Source organism: Hippopotamus amphibius, chromosome 2 (assembly GCF_030028045.1).
Source record: "Hippopotamus amphibius kiboko isolate mHipAmp2 chromosome 2, mHipAmp2.hap2, whole genome shotgun sequence".
Taxonomy (NCBI): domain Eukaryota; kingdom Metazoa; phylum Chordata; class Mammalia; order Artiodactyla; family Hippopotamidae; genus Hippopotamus; species Hippopotamus amphibius.
The window spans coordinates 184653653-184672793 of record NC_080187.1 but is presented as its reverse complement, the minus strand read 5'-3'; the positions used below and the strand labels follow the sequence as shown (position 1 = coordinate 184672793).

Sequence of the window (19141 nt, the reverse complement as noted above, 5' to 3'; positions counted from 1 at the left end):
AGATTTAAACAGGGTTTTAATTACGCAGAGTTGTTGGAATGTAAGACAGAATGGATAGAATGTATTATATTATTTGCAAGTAAAAAGAAGGAAATGAGGTAAATATTTGTTTTGTCCCTGAAATATAATGATAATGAAGGTAAGGAGGATTATATGAAGATTATGTATCAAAGAGATATTGGCATGATCTCTGATCCCAAGATTATCTCCATAATAATCATGGGTTCCATGCAATTTAAGAGGGCATGGGAGGTGTTTTTCTGGCTTATACTTTGTAAAGAATAGGGACATGTCTGGGATATTCTACTTTGGGGCACCTTTGTTTCTGTGGCCCCACTTTTGTAGCTGAATTAATAGACTTGGGACCTGTTTACAAGGCACCTTAGATGTATGGCTTTTAGCTTGGCCAACTCATTCTTAACTTTCTAAGGAGGTGAGATCATTCTAAGGCAATTTGTTGAATATATTCTCTAGAGTGTTTTCACTTTGGATATGGAGCCCCTCATCTTTTTTCTTCTTTTTTGTTGTTGTTGTTGTTATTTTTTGTTATTGTTGTTTAGTACATGTCAAACAATTAGGAGGTTGAAAAATTAAGTCTTAAAATTTTCTTCCAAACCACCAAAGTTTTCAGTATTTCCTTCACTGGCCAATAGATGGCAATGTAGTACTACTTACGTCACTGGTACCTCTCCTTTTGACTTTATACCCATCCCTGAAACTGAGTTTTCATTTGTAAGTTGAGCTTCATTTTGAAGCTCTAGTTTAGGGGTCAGTAAAATATGGCCTGTGGGCCAATTGAAAGTATACAGTTCAGTAGTATTAAGTACATTTACCATGTGGTACAATAATCACTGCTGTCTTGTTGCAGAATTTTATCATCATACCAAACAGAAATCTCCTTCCCATTAAGCAGTCACTCCCTATTTCCCTTTCCCTGTAGCCCCTGGCTACCAAAAATCTGCTTTATATCTCTGTGGATTTGCTTATTCTGAATATTTTGTATACCTGGAATGTGGCCTTTTATGTCTAGCAGCTTCTTTCCACTTAGCAGCTTTTTCAAGGTTCATCATGTTGTAACATGAACTTGTTGTAACTTCATTCCTTTTTATGACTCAGTAATATTTCAGTCATAATATTATAACATATACTATTGTAATATTATAGTGAATAATATTTCATTGTCTTGATATACTGTATTTTGTTTATCCATTCATTGGTTGATGATATTTTGGTGGTTTCTTCCTTTTGTCTATTATTAATAGTGCTGCTATAAACATTCATGTACATGTTTTTGTTTGAACACCTCTCCTGTTTTCTGTTTTGGGTATATACCTAAGAGTAGAATTGCTAAGTCACTCTGTATTTAAGTTATTGAGGAATAAGCTGTTCTTTTGTACAGCTTGTGAGCTAAGAATAGTTTTTACTTTTTTAAATTGTTGATTACAAAAGAACAATATTTTGTAGCAAATGGTATATGAAATTTAAATACATGTGTACTGGAATACAGCCACACCTTTGATTATTTATTATTTATGGCTGCATTCATAGTACAACAGCAGAGTTGAGTAGTTGTGGCAAAGACCGTGAGGCCTACAAAGCCAAAATTACTTACTATCTGGCCATTTATAGAAAAAGTTTGATGACCCCCGCTCTGTTGATTCATTGTTTCTATTACCATTAGTCCTTTATATTGTCACAAATGTGTTCACTTCCCTGCAGAACATAGTTAGAAGTAGACTCTGCTCAGGTGTATAGTCTGGTTACATTCAAAAGATATTTAGGTCTATGTTGATAACATCTGAAAGCTCATTTTATTTGATAGGTGTCTGAGTAACACTCATTTTATTGTTCTAGTATGATTAGTGCCTCTGACCTCCTCCTTTTCCTCATGAAATAAGATTTACATTTTTTTCTCTAGTTAATGTACCACTTTTCATTCCTGAAATTGGCTAGTCTGTATGTTTTCTATTTCATTTATTTCTGCTCTTTTATTATTCTTGTTTACTTTTTTGTAAACTTTTTTCTTTTTCTGTCATCTTGAGATGGAGCTCACATTGTTGATTTTCAGCTTTTTCTAATGTTTATTTAAGGGTGTCCGAAGCATGACTATAAGCCATCCAAAGGTTTGATGTGTCACGTTTTCAGTATCTTACAATTCAAAATACTTTCTAGCTTCTACTGCAAGTTCTTATATGATTCATGGGCTATTTAAAAGTGTTGTTTTTACTCTCTTAACAAAAGATGATTTTCTAGTTATCTTTTTGTTATTTATAGCTTAAATCCACTGGTAAGAAAAGATGCTTTTTATTATTTTAATCCTTTAAAATTTGTTGAGCTTTGCTTTCATGACCCAGCATATGGTCAGTTTTTGTAAATGTCCTGTGTGTTTGAAAATAATAGTTATTCTGCACTTGTTGAGTACAGTGTTGTATATATGTTGATTAGGTCAAGTTTGCTCAGCTCTTCTGTGTCTTTATTGATTTTTTTGTCTGCCTGTCCTATTACTGACTGAAAGAGATGTGTTAGTATTTACAACAATTATGGATTTATCCATCTCTGTTTTCTTCTGTCTGTTTTTGCTTTGAGGCTGTGAAATGTATACAGATTTATAATTTGGTTTTTTTTTTTTTTTACAAAAGTTTATTCTTAAATGTACAATAGGTTTCAACACAACACTTCATTCTAGCTATAGGTGGCAACAGATGTTATGGCAGGGAATCCAGATGTTTAAACAGGAATGGAGTTAAGGATCATCATTGCCTCAGGCATAGGGAACAGCTTACTTTTTGCCAGATTTCTTAATTCCACCTGTGGCCAGGGGGCCTTTCCCCGCGGCCTTCGCTTTTAGCTCCTCGAGTTTTTTTTGCTCCTCCTTCTGTTTCTGCTTGAATGCCTTATCTTCCTCATCCATCTCCTTGGCTTGCTTCTTGGGCTGCTTCAGGGGCTTCTTCTTGCCACCTTCGCGGCCCGACATGGCGACTGCCGCCCCTTCCCCAAACCCGGCCACCGGAAGCGGAGCTCCCCGTCCCACCCCCGCCTATACCTCCGCGCGGGCCCGCTGATTGGCTCCTGGTTCACAGATTTATAATTTTATCTCCCTGGTGAATGGACCTTTTATTATGAAATTCCTTCTTTAAGCCTTTGCCTTGAAATCTGTTTTCTCTGATATTAAAAAGCTCTCTTTTCTTTGGTGTTTGCATGGTATCTTTTTCTTCTTTTTACTTTTAAGCTGTATTTCTTGCCTTTTATTTGGAATATCTGTGCTTACTTTTAATGTAATTATTGATATATTGCTTTTAAATCTGTTCTTTGCTTTCTACTTCTTTCACCTGTTCAGTGTTCCTTTTTTTTTTCCCCTTTTGAGTCCTTTTGGATTGGTTCGATTTTATCACTTTTTTTTTCCCTTTTTAAACTTGCTTATTGTATATTCATTCTGTTATTTGGTAAATACCCAGGAAAATACAACATGCATCCTTAACTTTTTCAAAAGTAATATAAGTTAATTTTGTTAATACTTTCCACATAGTACAGAGACCTTAACATAATACTGTAATTACACCCCCCTCCTTCTCTAGACTTAATGTGCTGTTGTTTTTGTGTATATTTTATATTTTAAACCCCAGAAGACATTTTATTATTTATATATTTAAAACTTAGATTTATTCATATTACTCATATATTCATTGCCCATTTGATCTTCTTTCCTTCCTGCATATTTGTGCTTCCATCTGGCTGAGTTTTTTCAAAAGAATGAATGTCATCAAGCTGTGGATTCAAGAAGCACTTTTTAAAAAATTGTTTATTTATTTATTTATTTATTTTTGGCTGCGTTGGGTCCTTGTTATGCAAGGGCTTTCTCTAGTTGCGGCGAGCAAGGGCTACTCTTTGTTGCAGTGCATGGGCTTCTTATTGTGGTGGCTTCTCTTGAGCATGGGCTCTAGGTGCATTGGCTTCAGTGATTGCAGCGCTTGGGCTCAGTAGTTGTGGTTTGTGGGCTCCAGTGCACAGGCTCAGAAGTTGTGATGCATGGGCTTAGTTGCTCTGTGGCATGTGGCATCTTCCTGGCCCAGAGATCGAACCCATTTCCCCTGCATTGGCAGGTGGATTCTTAACCACTGTGCCACTACGGAAGTCCCTGGATATTTCCTTCTGACCTCTCTTCTCGTTCACTAATTTTCTTTGCAGCCGCTTCTATCTGCTGTTAAACCCATCATTGAATTCTTAATTTTAGTTATTATATTTTTTCAGTTCTAAAAATTGCCTTTAATTCTTTTATAGTTTCTGGTATACCACTGAAATTCTCAACCTTGCCTTTTAATTCTGTGAACAAACTAGCATCTTTTAAAAAGTCTGTTTCTAAAATTTTCATTAACTAGATCTATGTGGGTTTGTTTCTTTTATCTATTTTTCATGTTGGTTTTCAGTTATGTGGTCTAGTCTTTCCATATATCTGATGTTTTTGTTTTTGTTTTAATCCCAGGCATTGTATAGGAAAAATTCTAGAGATAATTGTGAGCTCTAGATACTGTTTTCTTCTTTCTGAGAGAAGATTAATGTGTATTTGGAGTTTTGTTGTGGATTTTTTTGCCTATAGTAATTTCTTTTCTGGGGCACTGATAATCCAAAGCCCCCTTAATCTAGTCAGGAATTGAGGTGATATGAAGCCAGGACTCAATACCTGATAAAGCAAGTGTATACATAGTTTACCTTTACTACCAGTGTGTGTATATCTTTTGATTCCCAACTTAAGGCCAAGGAAGTGGGTGGTTATCAGAATCCCTCCTCCTTGAACTAGTTTTTGTTTTGTGGGTCCTGTGTCTCTTTTAAAAAAATACAAACAAAAACAAAAAACAACTTCTCAGGTTCTTAGCCTCTCAACTAGAACTTTTGGGAAGGATCAGCACCCTCAGAGGGAGTGTGTACCAGATGCCAGGCTTTCCTCTCTCTTCTAGATCTGGGCTCTGTAATTCTCCACTGCCTCAGTAGCTCTCTGATGCCTTCAAGCAAATGTTTTGTATTTGTGTTTTAACTTGGTTAGTAGGAGGAGTGCTAATCTAGCACCTAGTGCGGCAGTGACAGAAGAGGAATGCCTATATTCATTCTATTAGGTTTTTAAAAAATCATTCTGAATAACGTATTTGTGACAATACTTTTAAGATTATCACTAGGAAATAATCTGTATATTGGTCCTTTTTCTAGGTGCTACCATATTGGGGAAATCCTCATGATAGAAAAGTTATCAGGAGGTTCTGGAGTCAGGTAACTTTCAGCTTACTGTACGCGCATGCACACACACACATACATATTCACACATATATGCAGTCATTATTTCTCCAGTTGATTTGAGTAATTTCTCTTACATAAAATCTTATATGTTTCTGGACACTAGGCAAGTGTACTTTTTTCCTTTTACATTGTTTTTCCTGTTATAGACAGTCAGCTGGACTTGAAGTCCAGGATTAAGTAAGAACATTTTTCTTTAATAAGCTGAAGACTACTTTTTAACAAGATTTGTAGTTAAGGTAACTACTTTAAACAAACAGTTAAGCTTTAATTCACTGCATACCTCCTACATTGGAGAAGCGTTATCTTTAGAGCTATCTTAAACTTCTTGGCCTTAGAAAATACAATCCATTCCTCATTGTCTTATTATGAATTGTTTGTATTTACAGAAGACCCTCTACACTCAGGACGCCCCCTTCCATGTGGTTATCACCAGTTACCAGCTGGTGGTGCAGGATGTAAAGTATTTCCAGCGAGTCAAGTGGCAGTACATGGTGTTGGACGAGGCTCAGGCGCTCAAGAGTAGTTCCAGGTAACATGAGTAGTAGAAATAAAGTCTGTGGACTGAGGATATATAGATATATAGATATGTGTGTATGATACACACACACAATGTGAATGAAGATCAGAGCAATTTCAAAACATGGTATAGTACGGTCTCTGCGTAAACCATGTATCTGACCAGAAGGCATAATTCTCTTTTGCATTTTCATAGAATATAAATATTTATGTTTAGAGTATAAGGATTTTTCTCAACTTCTTTCTCCCTACTCAATAATTATGGCGTTTTAACCAATTTTTGTTCTTCAAGGAAGTTTTCTGTGCAGGAGGAGTTGTCTGCCTTTTGCTTCAGGGATTGTTTTAGACAGGAGGTCTTAGTAGGAAATAGAATGTTACATTATGTAGCTTGTAGCTTCTATTGTTTATTAGACCCCCAAGAATCCTTTTATTAGAAATTATATGTTTAAGATGTTCTAATACTTTTAAGTTCCCAAACTGAGTAGTAAATAAGTGCTTGGCTATGAAGTGTTACTCAGTGGTATTAAACCTTGGGTTCGATGGATTTTTATTAACTCTTAGTGAGCCTGTAGTACTTTCCTAGAAGTCCATGCTAACTGGCAGGATGGTATTTTCCATGGAACTTTCCATCCTCTGAAGAGCATTAGTTCATATTTTACTCTTTTGAAGTAGGGCATGTTTGTGGTCAGAAGCAGTAGACTCACTTCACATTTTCTTCTCACACCCTTTCTCTTTCTCCATTGCTCCCTCCAAACTCATACTGGAAGCACATAGAATAATAAGAATAATAATTTTAAAACTTTCTACTATAGATAATACTTTGTAATTATATGGTTTGTATCAGCAAAACCGACCAAAGGTAGTAGAGAACTTTATCAAGCCAGAAAGGATTCTATTCTGCCTATTTGATGGCTTTTTTTTTTTTTTTAATACCGTAAGACCACATTTTCAGTATAGAGGAGTCAGCTCCTTTGAAATTTCCTGTCCTCAGCTTTATTGAATAATATTTTACAATTGTGTTCATGGTACAGTATTGATACTTGATTCTGAGTATTTGTTATTTTTTTGAAAAGCATTTTTAAAATAATGGGTCTCAATAAGGTGAATAAAGATTTGCTGCTAACTTGAAATTTATAATTTACTGGACAGTGTTCGTTGGAAGATACTCTTGCAGTTTCAATGTCGGAATCGGCTTTTGCTAACTGGGACTCCCATTCAGAACACCATGGCAGAGGTAGGCACTAGTAAAGACCTCAATTTTATGTCTGCATTAAACCGAGTGGTTCCAGCACAGTAGAATTCCTCACCCATGCCCACCTGGAGTGTTATGACTCTGTACAAGTTATAATCCCCACGTAAAAGGAAGAATTTGACCATGACTTGCCCTGTTTTTTTTTTTCTTTTTGCCTGGGGGTGGGGCACTGTTCATGTTTTCTTATTCTCTGGCAAAAGGCAAATAAATTTCTCCTTTCCTTGGTACTTATATAATAAATAGTGATCACATTAAGAATGCTACTTGTCTAATGCAGAGATATTTTTATACTAGAATGAAAAGGTAATATTCTTTAACACTGAGAGGAGCTAAAATTCTTTCTTTAGGAAAGATAATTTTACCATCTAGAATAGGGGTCAGAAAACTTTCTGTGAAGAGCCATATGGTAACTATTTAGATTTTATAGGCTGTATAATCACTGCACAGCTACTCAACTTTCCATTATAATGTGAAAGCAGCCATAGATGATATGTAAATGAATAGGTGTGACTGTGTTCCAATAAAATTTGATTTATAAAAATAGATGGCACACCAGACTTGGCATTACAAGTTGTGATTTCCTGACCCCTGATCTAGAGTTATTATTAGCAAGTTATGCTGCCTCGGACTGTGTTCTGTTGTGGAATGGATCTTTTATATAAGATCTTTAAAACTGTCTCACTGCAAAATCTGAGCAGGACTTGCACTTTCAGACTTTCAGTGTGAAATTAATTGAAAAATAATCATTTTGCTACAGCACTTATAGAATTAGAGTTGGTTGATGAGGTAGTGTGCTTACACGCTCATTCTCTCTCACTCACACATATACATGCACCTAGACACAGATACATAAACCTGCAACTTCACTCTCTCTCTCCAAACTCTCATTATATCTTCATACTCTCTCATTTTGTTGCACTGTAACTATTTCATTTTTTGTTGTTTCCAGCTCTGGGCTCTGCTGCATTTCATTATGCCAACATTATTTGATTCACATGAGGAATTTAATGAATGGTTTTCCAAGGACATTGAGAGCCATGCGGAAAACAAATCTGCCATAGATGAGAGTGAGTACTTATACGAACTTTCATTCTTTCTACCTATCAGTGTAGGCAACCACATAATTGTATATTTTCTTCTGTGTGAAGAATTGTTCTTCTAGTGTGCATAGAAGGATCCAAGAGAAAAGTTTTTTCTTTTTTAAAATAATGTGCTTTTTGCATGTTTAAAAGAGTCAAAAAAGGACTAACTCAAATGATGCTGCCATAATGTTGACTATTTAATCAAGGCAGAACAGGCAAATTTCACATTTTGGCTTGCAAAATACTGATTTTCCACATAGATGCTGAAAAGTTTTATATTCTTTGTGGAATGGGGTAAGACTTTTTGCCTGTGATTAAAAACAGAAAATATTAGAAGGGTAATTTTTTTTTGTTATTTTCTCTATATATTAGGATTTGTTTCTTCTGTGAATATTTTTTATCCTTATTTATCAATTTTTTTAACCTCTTGACTAATATCTTTTAAGAGAGTTATGAGGTATTTATTACATAACATGAAGTGACATGTGCTATTAGAAAAGTCCTTAAGTAATTTCTTATATTACACGTTGTTGATTTGCTGATATACTTTGAAGAAATGATTTTGGGGGAACCCTAGGAGTCCCATATAGCTTGCATTAGACCTGTTTGAGAACCCTATTATTGATAAAATGTTCCTAAAACATTCTAAAGGTGAATTCTAATAAAAATAAAGCCATCCTTACTGGTCTGAGTAAATGAGAGCAAAATGCATTTGCACAGTTGACTGTAGAAAGATGCTGTGGGAAGTTCAGATCCCGTGGCTTCCTACTTGGGAAAAGATTGTTTCAGTCTTCTTTCAGAGAATCATTAAGCCAAAAGTTATTAGAAGAGTTTAGTGAGAGATGATCATGATATTTCTTCCATTTGTGTTAAATTGATATGTTATTTGTTGGGGGTGGGGCTTCTGGGATTTCAGATCAACTCTCTCGCTTACACATGATCTTGAAGCCTTTTATGCTGAGGAGAATCAAGAAAGATGTAGAAAATGAATTGTCTGACAAGGTAAGGAAAGAAGACCTTGTGAGTTTAGGCCTTAATAGGCACGAACTTAGGGTTCCAGGGTGAAAAGAAATTCCTTGGTAAATGTTTAGTTGAAGGGTAATTAGTTTGATTGAGAGAAGACCTTTAAACTTGAGAAGGTCAAAGAAGACTTAAAGTGAATCAGATAATCAAGGCAAGTAATAGTTTTTTCTTCTTTTTGTTTTATACTTTTCATTATGGATAGTTTGAAGCATTATAAAAGTAGAAAGAATAGTATAATGAACCCTCTGTATAAGCTTAAATGATCAAGTTATTACCATTCTTCACTCCTCTAGATTATGCCGAAGCATAATGTGTTTTGTTTCATTTGTAAATATTTTCATATGCATCTCTGAAAGATTCAGTGTTTTTTAAAATACATATTCACATATCACTATCACCTCTACTAAAAAAAGGCAGTTATTTCATTGTATCACATATCCATTCAGTGCCCAGATATCCCCAGTTGTCTTTGTGTATGCTTTTCTTCTTTCTTTCTCTTATAAAAAGTATTCAGTTTTTGAAGTCAGAATCCAAGCAGAGTCCACATGTACTGTTTGGGTCATATGTCTCTTAAGTATTTTTAGTCCCATCCTTCTTTTTTTCCCCTTGCAGTTCTTTGTTGAAGAAACTGAGTTGTTTGTCCTGTAGAGTTTTCCACATACTGGATTTTGCTGACTGCATCATTGTTGTGTTGTCTAACATGTTCTTCTGTCTCCTGTATTTCTGCAGACTGAGAGTTAAATTTAGAAGTTTAATGTGCTTTGGGTTGTAATATTTTTTTCTCATAAAAAGTAATTTTGGTTTATAAATATCTTTTTTTGGTTCCTTACTAGATTTCTGTAATTTTCTTTTATCTCTTGTGAATCCTTCCCATATTCTCCTTCCTTCTTTTTTCTCCCAGTTCCCAGTCCTTTGGAGTATTTTCCCTTCTTCCATAGATTGCACCTGTTTCTCACAGTTCTGTTCCCTGTGTAAAAGTCAGCTTTCCAAGGTCTTGATAATATCAGGTAGTTCTCTCTGTCACTGCCGGAAGGGTGGATCATTTTGAAATTAGTAACTCACTTACAAGATTGTGGTAGAGATGTACACCTTCAAAGAGAGGAATAGAAGTGTACCTTTATTTTATTCCTTTTAAAAAAATCCTTTATGGCTGTTTTGTGAAACTGGCTGATTTTAACTAAATAGCAGTGTCACACAGATGTGTACCTGATAGAAGGGAAATACTTTATTAAAAAAATGGATCCTTGAGGCTTTTATATCAGAAACATCTTAAAAACAACAGCAACATCATAATGTCTATTATTTAGAGATCATTAGGGAAGTGATCAGAAGACGTATGGTTCTTAACCACTGTGCATAGTATAAATTTCTTATCAGTAATGTTTCTAATCTGTTATTAAATAATATATGTAATATTGAACTCTTACTGTCTGTCCACAACTGGTATGTAGAGATGCAGCTTCTGGATTCTGTTCAGATTTCCAAGGGAGATGAATACATAAATAGCTAGCACTGTATCATAAGATATACAGTGATTATCTGTGTGAAATATAATGGGAACATAGATAAGGGAGTAGTTCTATTAGGGAAGGTTAGAGAAGGCATCAAAGCAGAGATGACATGTGAGCTAGATCTGGAATAGTGAGTTGGCATTTACTAGGAAAATATGGTAGGAAGAGGCTACTAAGCAACAAGAGTGAACAAAGGTAGAGCAGTATTCAAATAGGCAGCATGTTTGGCAAACATTTTTCAGACTGTTGTAGCTAAGATCTATATAGGAGGACATGATGAGACTGGGATAATATGGTGAGTTAGATTATGGGGGGCCTCTGCCTAAGGAGAATTTTTAATATTTTACTATAGGCAGTAGCTTACATTGAAGGTTTTTAGCAGTTGAGTACCTTGTAAGATTTGTATGTGAAGTTTCTTGGGACCAGAAGAGACTAGAGTTGGGAAGCTCCCACAGTAATAGCATTCTAGGTTAGATATGACTAGATTCTGTAGTAAGGCAGTGGGAATGGTCAGAAAGGGTGGTTAGAGGTCAATTTCCAGGTTGAGTTGAGGGACTTAGGAAATGATAGAACATGGGGTATGAGAGAGAAAAAATCAGAGCTGACTGAAGTTTCTCTTTGGGCAACTGAGTGAATGATAATGCTGTTAATTAAGTAAATTGTGAAAGAGAATTTTTTTCTGATATGTCACAAATGCAATTGCTACAGACTCTCTGAGTGATAATATTGTGGTAGGTAGTTGGAAATATGGGGCTGGGGATATTTGGAAATAGATTTTTGCAAGTCACTGTGATGGACAGTAGTTGGTGATATTGGAAATGGAAGAGGTTGCCCAAGAATAGCATGTAGAATAAGTGACAAGGGAAAAAGGTCAAGGCAGGCACATTTTTCTGGATAATTAGCCATATCACAGGTTTATAGAGATACTGAGATTCTAGAGATATGTATATTGTTTTTCCCAATCATAATCAGCCATGCATGAGTTTCCAACTTTATGCTGATACTCAGTTTTCTTACAAACTGTTTTTCAAAATATAAATGTCCTTATTGATTTTTAGATTGAGATTCTAATGTATTGCCAACTGACCAGCCGACAGAAGCTGCTATATCAGGCGCTGAAGAACAAAATTTCCATTGAGGATTTATTGCAGTCTTCTATGGGCTCTACCCAGCAAGCACAGACGACCACCAGCAGCCTCATGAATCTGGTCATGCAGTTTAGGAAGGTAAGAGCTTAGGTCAGCTACCTTGGAATTGTCTTTATTAACTCACTTCAAGAAAAGGCTCTATCTAGCCTTCATGCCAAATAAATAAAGTCTGTTAAAAAGAATGAAAATGGGAAAGTATGTATTCATAAAGGTAAACATGCAGGGTATGAGGTTCCCCCATCCTTTCATAGAGTGATGTCTACACATGACAATATTGTCTTATTTCCTTTCCTCTTAGGTGTGTAATCACCCAGAGTTATTTGAACGACAAGAAACTTGGTCTCCATTTCATATTTCCCTAAAGCCATACCAGATTTCAAAGTTTATCTACCGTCATGGACAGATCAGGGTCTTCAACCATTCACGAGACAGGTGAGCATATATTAATACCTCTTTTCTCTAAGAGTGTTTTTATATAATCTGGGGTTTTGTGGCTTAGTAGATAAATTTAATCGAGTGAATTCCGCAACAACAAGGTTTTTAAGCAGTGGGGGGACAACTGTTTGTTGAAGGATCTTGTGATACGATCTGTGCACTATCAAGAGTTTAACTGGATGACCATAAAGGCCCTAGCTACTTCCAGTTGCCTTTCTGAATGAGGAATGTGCACCTGTGTGCAAATATATACTTGGACTAAGAGAGATCAGCAAATGTCTCTGTCTCAGTACTGAAGTTGCTTTGTGGTAGCTTATTTCACACTTGGAAGAGCACTTATGAAAGAACTGATTAGATTTCAAATTAATCAAATTTATGTTCTTCCCAGAATCAGTAATGACAGATTTGGTAAAAGTGAAATGATTATTAATGGTTATGTGCTAGAAACCACTTCCATTCAGAAAATAGGTGTGTAGGTCCATTCTGCACCTCTGAGTGAGGTTGGCCCTGGCTTCTGGATTTTTTAGCAAGCTCCCAAAGGATTCTTGTGCACACCTGCCCTTGAGAACCATAGGTTTAGAATGCTCCTTTTGTAGAGAAACAATAAAGACAGTATTATCAAAATAATCATCAACATCTCGCCTAATGTTACTGAAATTGAGACACATTTCTTGGGTTTAATTTTAATAATTCATGTCTGTGATAGCTCCAGGCTAATACTTAACTAGATCAGCAAGGGGAAACAGACCAGAGTTGTAGTGCTTTTTGTTTAATGTAGTACATGGCATCTTACAGTGCTAGAATTGTGCTTCTCTGAAATAAAATGAGACCACTTTGAACTTGTGTTATTATCTACCTCCTTTATTAAGTACTTAGTACTTTCTGACATATATGCTATGATTTGGCCTGGGAACAAACTTCTCAAAAGTAGAAACTGTTTCGAACCTTAAAAGATTCTTGGCTTCCTAGGTGGCACAGTGATTGGGAGTCCGCCTGCCAATGCAGAGGTTGCGGGTTCGATCCCAGCTCCAGGGGGATCCCACATGCCGTGGAGCAACTAAGCCCGTGTGCCAAAAAAATAAAAATTAAAAAATTAAAAAAAAAAAAAAAGATTCTTTTAGTTTGGAACCTCTCCAGTTTAGTTAAGGTCCTGATATTTGTATTTGGGTTTGGATTTATTTTATTTACTTACTTTACAGGTGGTTAAGGGTTCTTCTTTCTCCATTTGCACCGGACTATATCCAACAGTCTCTCTTTCACAGAAAAGGTAGGTGTTTTGATCTTTGAGAAGGAACCTTATGCCAAGGATTTATTAGGATGCTCTTCGTTTTGCTGAGTTGAAACTAGTAGTGGCTTTGCCTGAATGCTAGGCCTTTATTTATAAAGTCTTGCTAAGATTTAAGTAAATTAGTTGTCTGCATCTATAGATGCTAGGCTATAACAGGAAGCAGTAAAAATTTTTTTTGATTAATTGTTTTCCATTTTGATTGACCTTCCATCTTTATTTTATACCTGCTTCTTAAGAATTTCTTATACCCTTGAATAGAGGTGTGATAGAGACAATGCAGGATTCTTGTTAGTGTGACTCTCAGGTCCCTCCTCCTTAGTCTAAGGAAAGGAAGCTGCTCAGCTTTGAGCATTGTCCAAAGTATTATGGCAAAAGTTCAGAATTTTTCACCTCTGTGCTTTCCTTTTCTTTTCTTTACTTTTTCCTGGCATGATAAAAAGAGGAAGGCAGTTAGCCAAGGATCCAAAACCCCAGAGGTGACTGAGGAGCCAATTAGCCCATCTATGCCATACCTCATAGCGCTGCCTCTTCTACTTGTGATTGTAGTACAGAAATATGACACTCTGTCTTCTGTCAAAGTGGCTTTATTGGAACCTTTAGAATAGTTTTTGATTCTTAAGTCAAAATCCAGCAGTTCAGCAGGCTTTAGCTGAGTATTCCCCTTGGTTTTCTATTGGGTTTAACTTTGTCCTTTGGTATTCCAGGTGTTAATGAAGAAAGCTGTTTCTCTTTCCTTCGCTTTATTGATGTATCTCCAGCTGAAATGGCAAACCTCATGCTTCAGGGACTTTTGGCCAGGTGAGAAGTTTGCTCATTGTTTGATGAGAGAGCGGTTGAGATTTAAACAGGAGCAAAGTTTGAATACTGTGAATATTAAATATTAAATATTATGTCATCTTACAGAGCCTCTCATTCTTTTTGTATTGTTAAGAATTAAAGTTTTTATGAGGAAATCATAATTTTCTTTTGATCATTTAATAATTGCATGATGCTTCATGATGCACCTTAAATAAAAACTATTTAGGCTCTTCTCCCAAATGCTACCAGAAGGTCTTCAAGTCTTCTTAATTTTTAGGTAGATTACTATATTTTATTTGTTTCTACAGGGCAAATAATGACTGATGATTCCTTTAGTTAGTAGTGATTGCAGCATAGCCTGCTGATGTATTCTGGGAATCTTAGTTCTCTGTTCTTACTCTTTGGCATAATGGCTTTTATTTAATTAATTACTTGGTACTTGTGTAAAAAATAGTGACCTCATTAGGAGAAGCTATCTCCTTCATATGAGGATGTTTTTATGGGAATTTTTGTGATAGAGTTGAATATTCCTTAATACTGAGAGGAGCTTTATGGAGGATTTTCGTTTTCATAGTAGCAAACCAATTTATACCAAAGGTAGAATTTATAGAACAAAAATATGAAATGACTTTATCTGAAAGTAGGAAAGAACTGTCTAGATTTACAAAAGAGACATGTTAATGAGAAACAAGGTTCCTCGCTGCTATGAACTACCCTCAGCCCTCCATGGAGCACTGAATAAGCATGTCTGCTGTGGTTTGTTTCAGATGGTTAGCTCTTTTCCTGTCTCTGAAAGCCTCCTACAGGCTCCATCAGCTTCGCTCCTGGGGAGAGCCAGAAGGGGAGAGCCAGCAGAAATATCTGAGAAACAAGGATTTCCTTCTTGGGGTTAATTTTCCACTCTCCTTTCCCAACCTTTCCAGCTGCCCTTTGTTAAAGGTAAGCAGTTATTTCAGCATCAGTTATCTGAGTAGTACTCCCTTCCCTTTTCTTTGAATCAATTAAAGTAATAAAGTAAATGATGACCTGAGGGAGCCAAAAAGTTCCCAGAGGAGTGGGAGCAGTATATTGTTATAGCTTATTACATATAACTTAATAGACATTTTGTATGTGTGTGTGCGCATATATATATTTAATATATGTTTTGTATATAACTTTATTGTGAAGTACACAGATCTTAAATATACAACTCTTTGAATTTATACATGTGTATACACTTGTGTAACAACTACCTAGATTAAGGTAAAAAATATTTCCAGCACCCAGAAGTCTCCCTTGTACTTCTTCCCATTTGAAACCTCTAGTTCAGGATAAACCAGCAAATAAAGGTAATCACTATTCTGCTATCATCTCAGATTATTTTAGCCTGTTTTTGAACTTTATGTAAATGGAATGATCCTGTATATAGTCTTTTGTGTCTGCCTTCTTTCCCTCAATTATTACGTCTATGAGATTCATCCATGTTGCACTATAGCATTCTTTTTTAATGCTATGAAGTGTTCCATTGTCTGTTTCTAATCACAATTTATTAATCTACTGTTGGTGGATATTTAGGTTACTTCCAGTTTGGTGAATGCAAGCACTAATTTCTTTGGGGTTTATATCCAGGAGTGAGATTGCTGTATCATCATGTATATGTATGTTTAGATTTAGTTCCCACTGCCAAACATTATTCCAGAATGGTTTTTCAAAGTTAAGCTCCCACCAGCAATGTGAGAGATCTACTGTTGTTTATCTTCCTTGCCTACCCCTGGTGTTGTCAGTCCATTTTTTTGAATTTGTGATTTTCAGTTGCATTTCCATGGAAAGTAATGATGTTGAGCACTTTTTCATATAATTGTTTGCCATTGTATAGTAGGTAAGGGGAAAAGTGATAGGAAATAAGGTGAAAGGTGCAGGTTCAAATCATGGGGGGGCCTCATAAGTTAATGCTAATAAGGATTTGGGTTTTATTCTGAATGAAATGGGTAATGCTGGAGAGTTTTAAGAAGAGATTTGTATGTTTATATGTTTTAGTTATAGTTCAACAGATTAAAAGTTTAGAAGGTAGAACTTTTTCTTTGTATTGTCTAGAAAATTTAATGGGTCATCAGTCATACAGGTAAGTGCTATCGAATGTAGGATGTTCTTTGGCTGCATCTGGTATTTGCCCCCTGTATACCGAAGAACCCATATGATTTCCTTTTCTTCTGTTTTCCCAGTTGGTTTCTCAAGCATTGCTCCATGTACTTTTTTGGGCTCTGAAGATAAGATCAGTAATGCAGGAGGAGAATAGAATTGGGTTCTAGCCTGTTTGAAATGATATAGTCAGTGGTGGCAAGATGGTTTCCTACTAGTGAATACTAATATGTCTGATGAAGAGTTGCTTAGCCTCCTATAGACCGATTTTCTTACATTTAGTAATATGTATTATTATAGTTACAATTTTTTTACTAGTTTTATTTTTGGTACAGAAAGCACCATTCTCCCCGGGGGTTTATTATGCTCTATTATGTAGATACCTGCATCTTACTTAACACTGAAAGATAATGCATCACTTATTTGTATTTTTCTGCTTTCTGAAAATACAGTAGTGTGTTTAGAGCACCTGTCCAGTGAGGTCCTTGTATCAATTAATTTCCTCAGAAATTTAGATGTGGGCAATATGCATTATGTAAAATTTGTTTTTCCAAAGTTAGATTCACTTCCATTTCTTCTACTTTTGTTTCGTGTTGTGGGTAGACATTTGCTCTTGTAGTGGCTTAGAATGTATACCAAGTTACTGAGCCACAGGTAGCTGAAAGCTAATCATGTATATGTAGAGCTACTTATCTGCTTTTGGTCTCATCATCCTTATCTCCAACATACATGTGTTGAAATACCAACCAGGCAGTGTATCTTGCCAGAGTTGGTTGATGTATCTATTCTAAGAAATATTTGCTTTCAACTAAGCAGGATAATCTTTACATATCTAGCCTTAAAGGTTAGACTGGGTTCTGAATGAAGAATCGTTTTATTGAAACTCCATGTATTTACTTACTTACTTACTTACTTACTTGGTTGTGTCAGGTCTTTCTTAGTTGTGGCTCGCCAGCTTCTTAGTTCAGCATGTGGGCTCCTTAGGGACATGTGAACTCTTAGTTGTGGCATGCATGTGGGATCTAGTTCCCTGACCAGGGATCGAACCCATGCTCTCCGCGTTGGGAGCGCAGAGTATTCTCCACTGCACCACCAGGGAAGTCCTTTATTTGTTTTTCTTAATGTTAGTTGGAACCCACTAAAAAATGATGTCATGACCCTTACTACTCACAGTTTGAAAAATACAGCATTCAATGACTGCATGCTATTAAAATAGCAGAAGGACTAGGGTAAAGAGAGTCACCATGTAGGAAGATTCTGGATCATTCTTTTTAATAGTAAGAAAGGAAAGAAACTGACATTCCGGGACTTAAGGAAGGGTCTCACTTTCTGAATATGAAAGAGACCACCAGGAGTTACTCAGAGGGCAGTATGCACATTCCATTGCAGAGTTAGCCTGATTTTGGCATGTACCTGTTATATCCCTCCTATTCAAAGATAATATAAATAAAGTTAAGTAGTTTTGAAAAAACCTGATTCAGGGACTTCCCTGGTGGCACAGTGGTTAAGAATCCGCCTGCCAATGCAGGAGACATGGGTTTGATTCCTGGTCCAGGAAGATCCCACATTCCGCAGAGCAACTAAGCCCATGCGCCACAGCTACTGAAGCCCGCGCACCTAGAGCCTGTGCTCCACAATAAGAGAAGCCACTGGAAAGAGAAGCCCAGTGCACCACAAGGAAGAGTAACCCCCACTTGCCACAACTAGAGGAAGCCCACGCACAGCAGTGAAGACCCAGTGCAGCCAGTGATTAATTAATTTTAAAAAAAGAGTGTACTGCCCATGTTGAAAGAAAGAAAGAGAGAAAGGGAGAAAGAAAAAACCTGATTCAGACTTGAGTAAAGTAGTTTATTATGAGACCTATCCCCCAAAAATAGTTTTGTTAGAATATGCCTGTTACCACTATTGTACTGTTTCTCACACTGATTTCTCCGAACTGAGTTTTTCTTATTCAAGAAATATTTCTTTGAAGAACATGACATTGTTTTGCAAAGAAGAGTAGAGAAGGAAGCTTTGAACACGTAATCCTGTACAACAATTTTCCAAAATTCATTAGTTAACAGTGTAAAGTAAAAGCCAAAACTTAGGATGCGTGATATTTTAGCATACATACACACATCAGAAACACATGGACGTTTTCAAATTTTCAAATCCTACCAATTTACAGTTTTTTACAAAAACATGATTGACAAAAATGAGTCTTTTTTCGAAGGTAACTCTTCAGGTGTGGACAACAGTGGTGAGACTTAAATATAATAATTATCTGTCTTGCTGATGTTTGGATATGTCCATTGGATTTATTTATTTAATTTATACATCTTTATTGGAGTATAACTGCTTTACACTGTTGTGTTAGTTTCTGCTGTACAACAAAGTGAATCAGCTATATGTATACATACATCCCCATATCCCCCCCACCTTGAGTCTCCCTCCCCCCCTCCCCCTCTAGGTCATCACAAAGCACTGACCTGATCTCCCTGTGCTATGCAGCAGTTTCCCACTAACTGTCTCTTTTACATTTGGTAGTGTGTATATGTCAGTGCTACTCTCTCACTACGTCCCAGCCTCTCCTGCCCGCTCTGTGTCTTCAGGTCTGTTCTCTATGTCTGCTTCTTTACTCCTGCCCTGCCACTAAGTTCGTCAGTAACATTCTTCTAGATTGTCAATTGGATTTAAATACAAGG

At 36.3% G+C, this 19141-nt stretch overlaps 2 protein-coding genes across 4 annotated transcripts in view; one reads left to right on the top strand and one right to left on the bottom strand.

The window, feature by feature from the left end:
- INO80 (INO80 complex ATPase subunit) overlaps positions 1 to 19141 on the top strand; it is a 133887-nt gene that overhangs the window by 53944 nt on the left and 60802 nt on the right. For all 3 annotated transcript variants that reach the window (XM_057721738.1, XM_057721740.1, XM_057721739.1), the window contains exons 15-24: positions 5200 to 5259; positions 5673 to 5815; positions 6952 to 7036; positions 8004 to 8121; positions 9053 to 9138; positions 11729 to 11896; positions 12117 to 12250; positions 13453 to 13520; positions 14246 to 14339; positions 15107 to 15278. In XM_057721738.1, coding sequence (XP_057577721.1) covers positions 5200 to 5259; positions 5673 to 5815; positions 6952 to 7036; positions 8004 to 8121; positions 9053 to 9138; positions 11729 to 11896; positions 12117 to 12250; positions 13453 to 13520; positions 14246 to 14339; positions 15107 to 15278 — 1128 coding nt within the window. The remainder of the gene's footprint in view (positions 1 to 5199; positions 5260 to 5672; positions 5816 to 6951; positions 7037 to 8003; positions 8122 to 9052; positions 9139 to 11728; positions 11897 to 12116; positions 12251 to 13452; positions 13521 to 14245; positions 14340 to 15106; positions 15279 to 19141) is intronic.
- LOC130845090 (translation machinery-associated protein 7) lies at positions 2613 to 3039 on the bottom strand. Its single transcript, XM_057721742.1, has one exon. The coding sequence runs from the start codon at positions 2972 to 2974 to the stop codon at positions 2780 to 2782; it is 195 nt and encodes a 64-aa protein (XP_057577725.1). The 5' UTR covers positions 2975 to 3039; the 3' UTR covers positions 2613 to 2779.

What these genes read in the sequence shown, in the direction of transcription:
- LOC130845090 (XM_057721742.1), bottom strand. Translation starts at nt 2,974, where the DNA reads ATGTCGGGCCGCGAAGGTGGCAAGAAGAAGCCCCTGAAGCAGCCCAAG.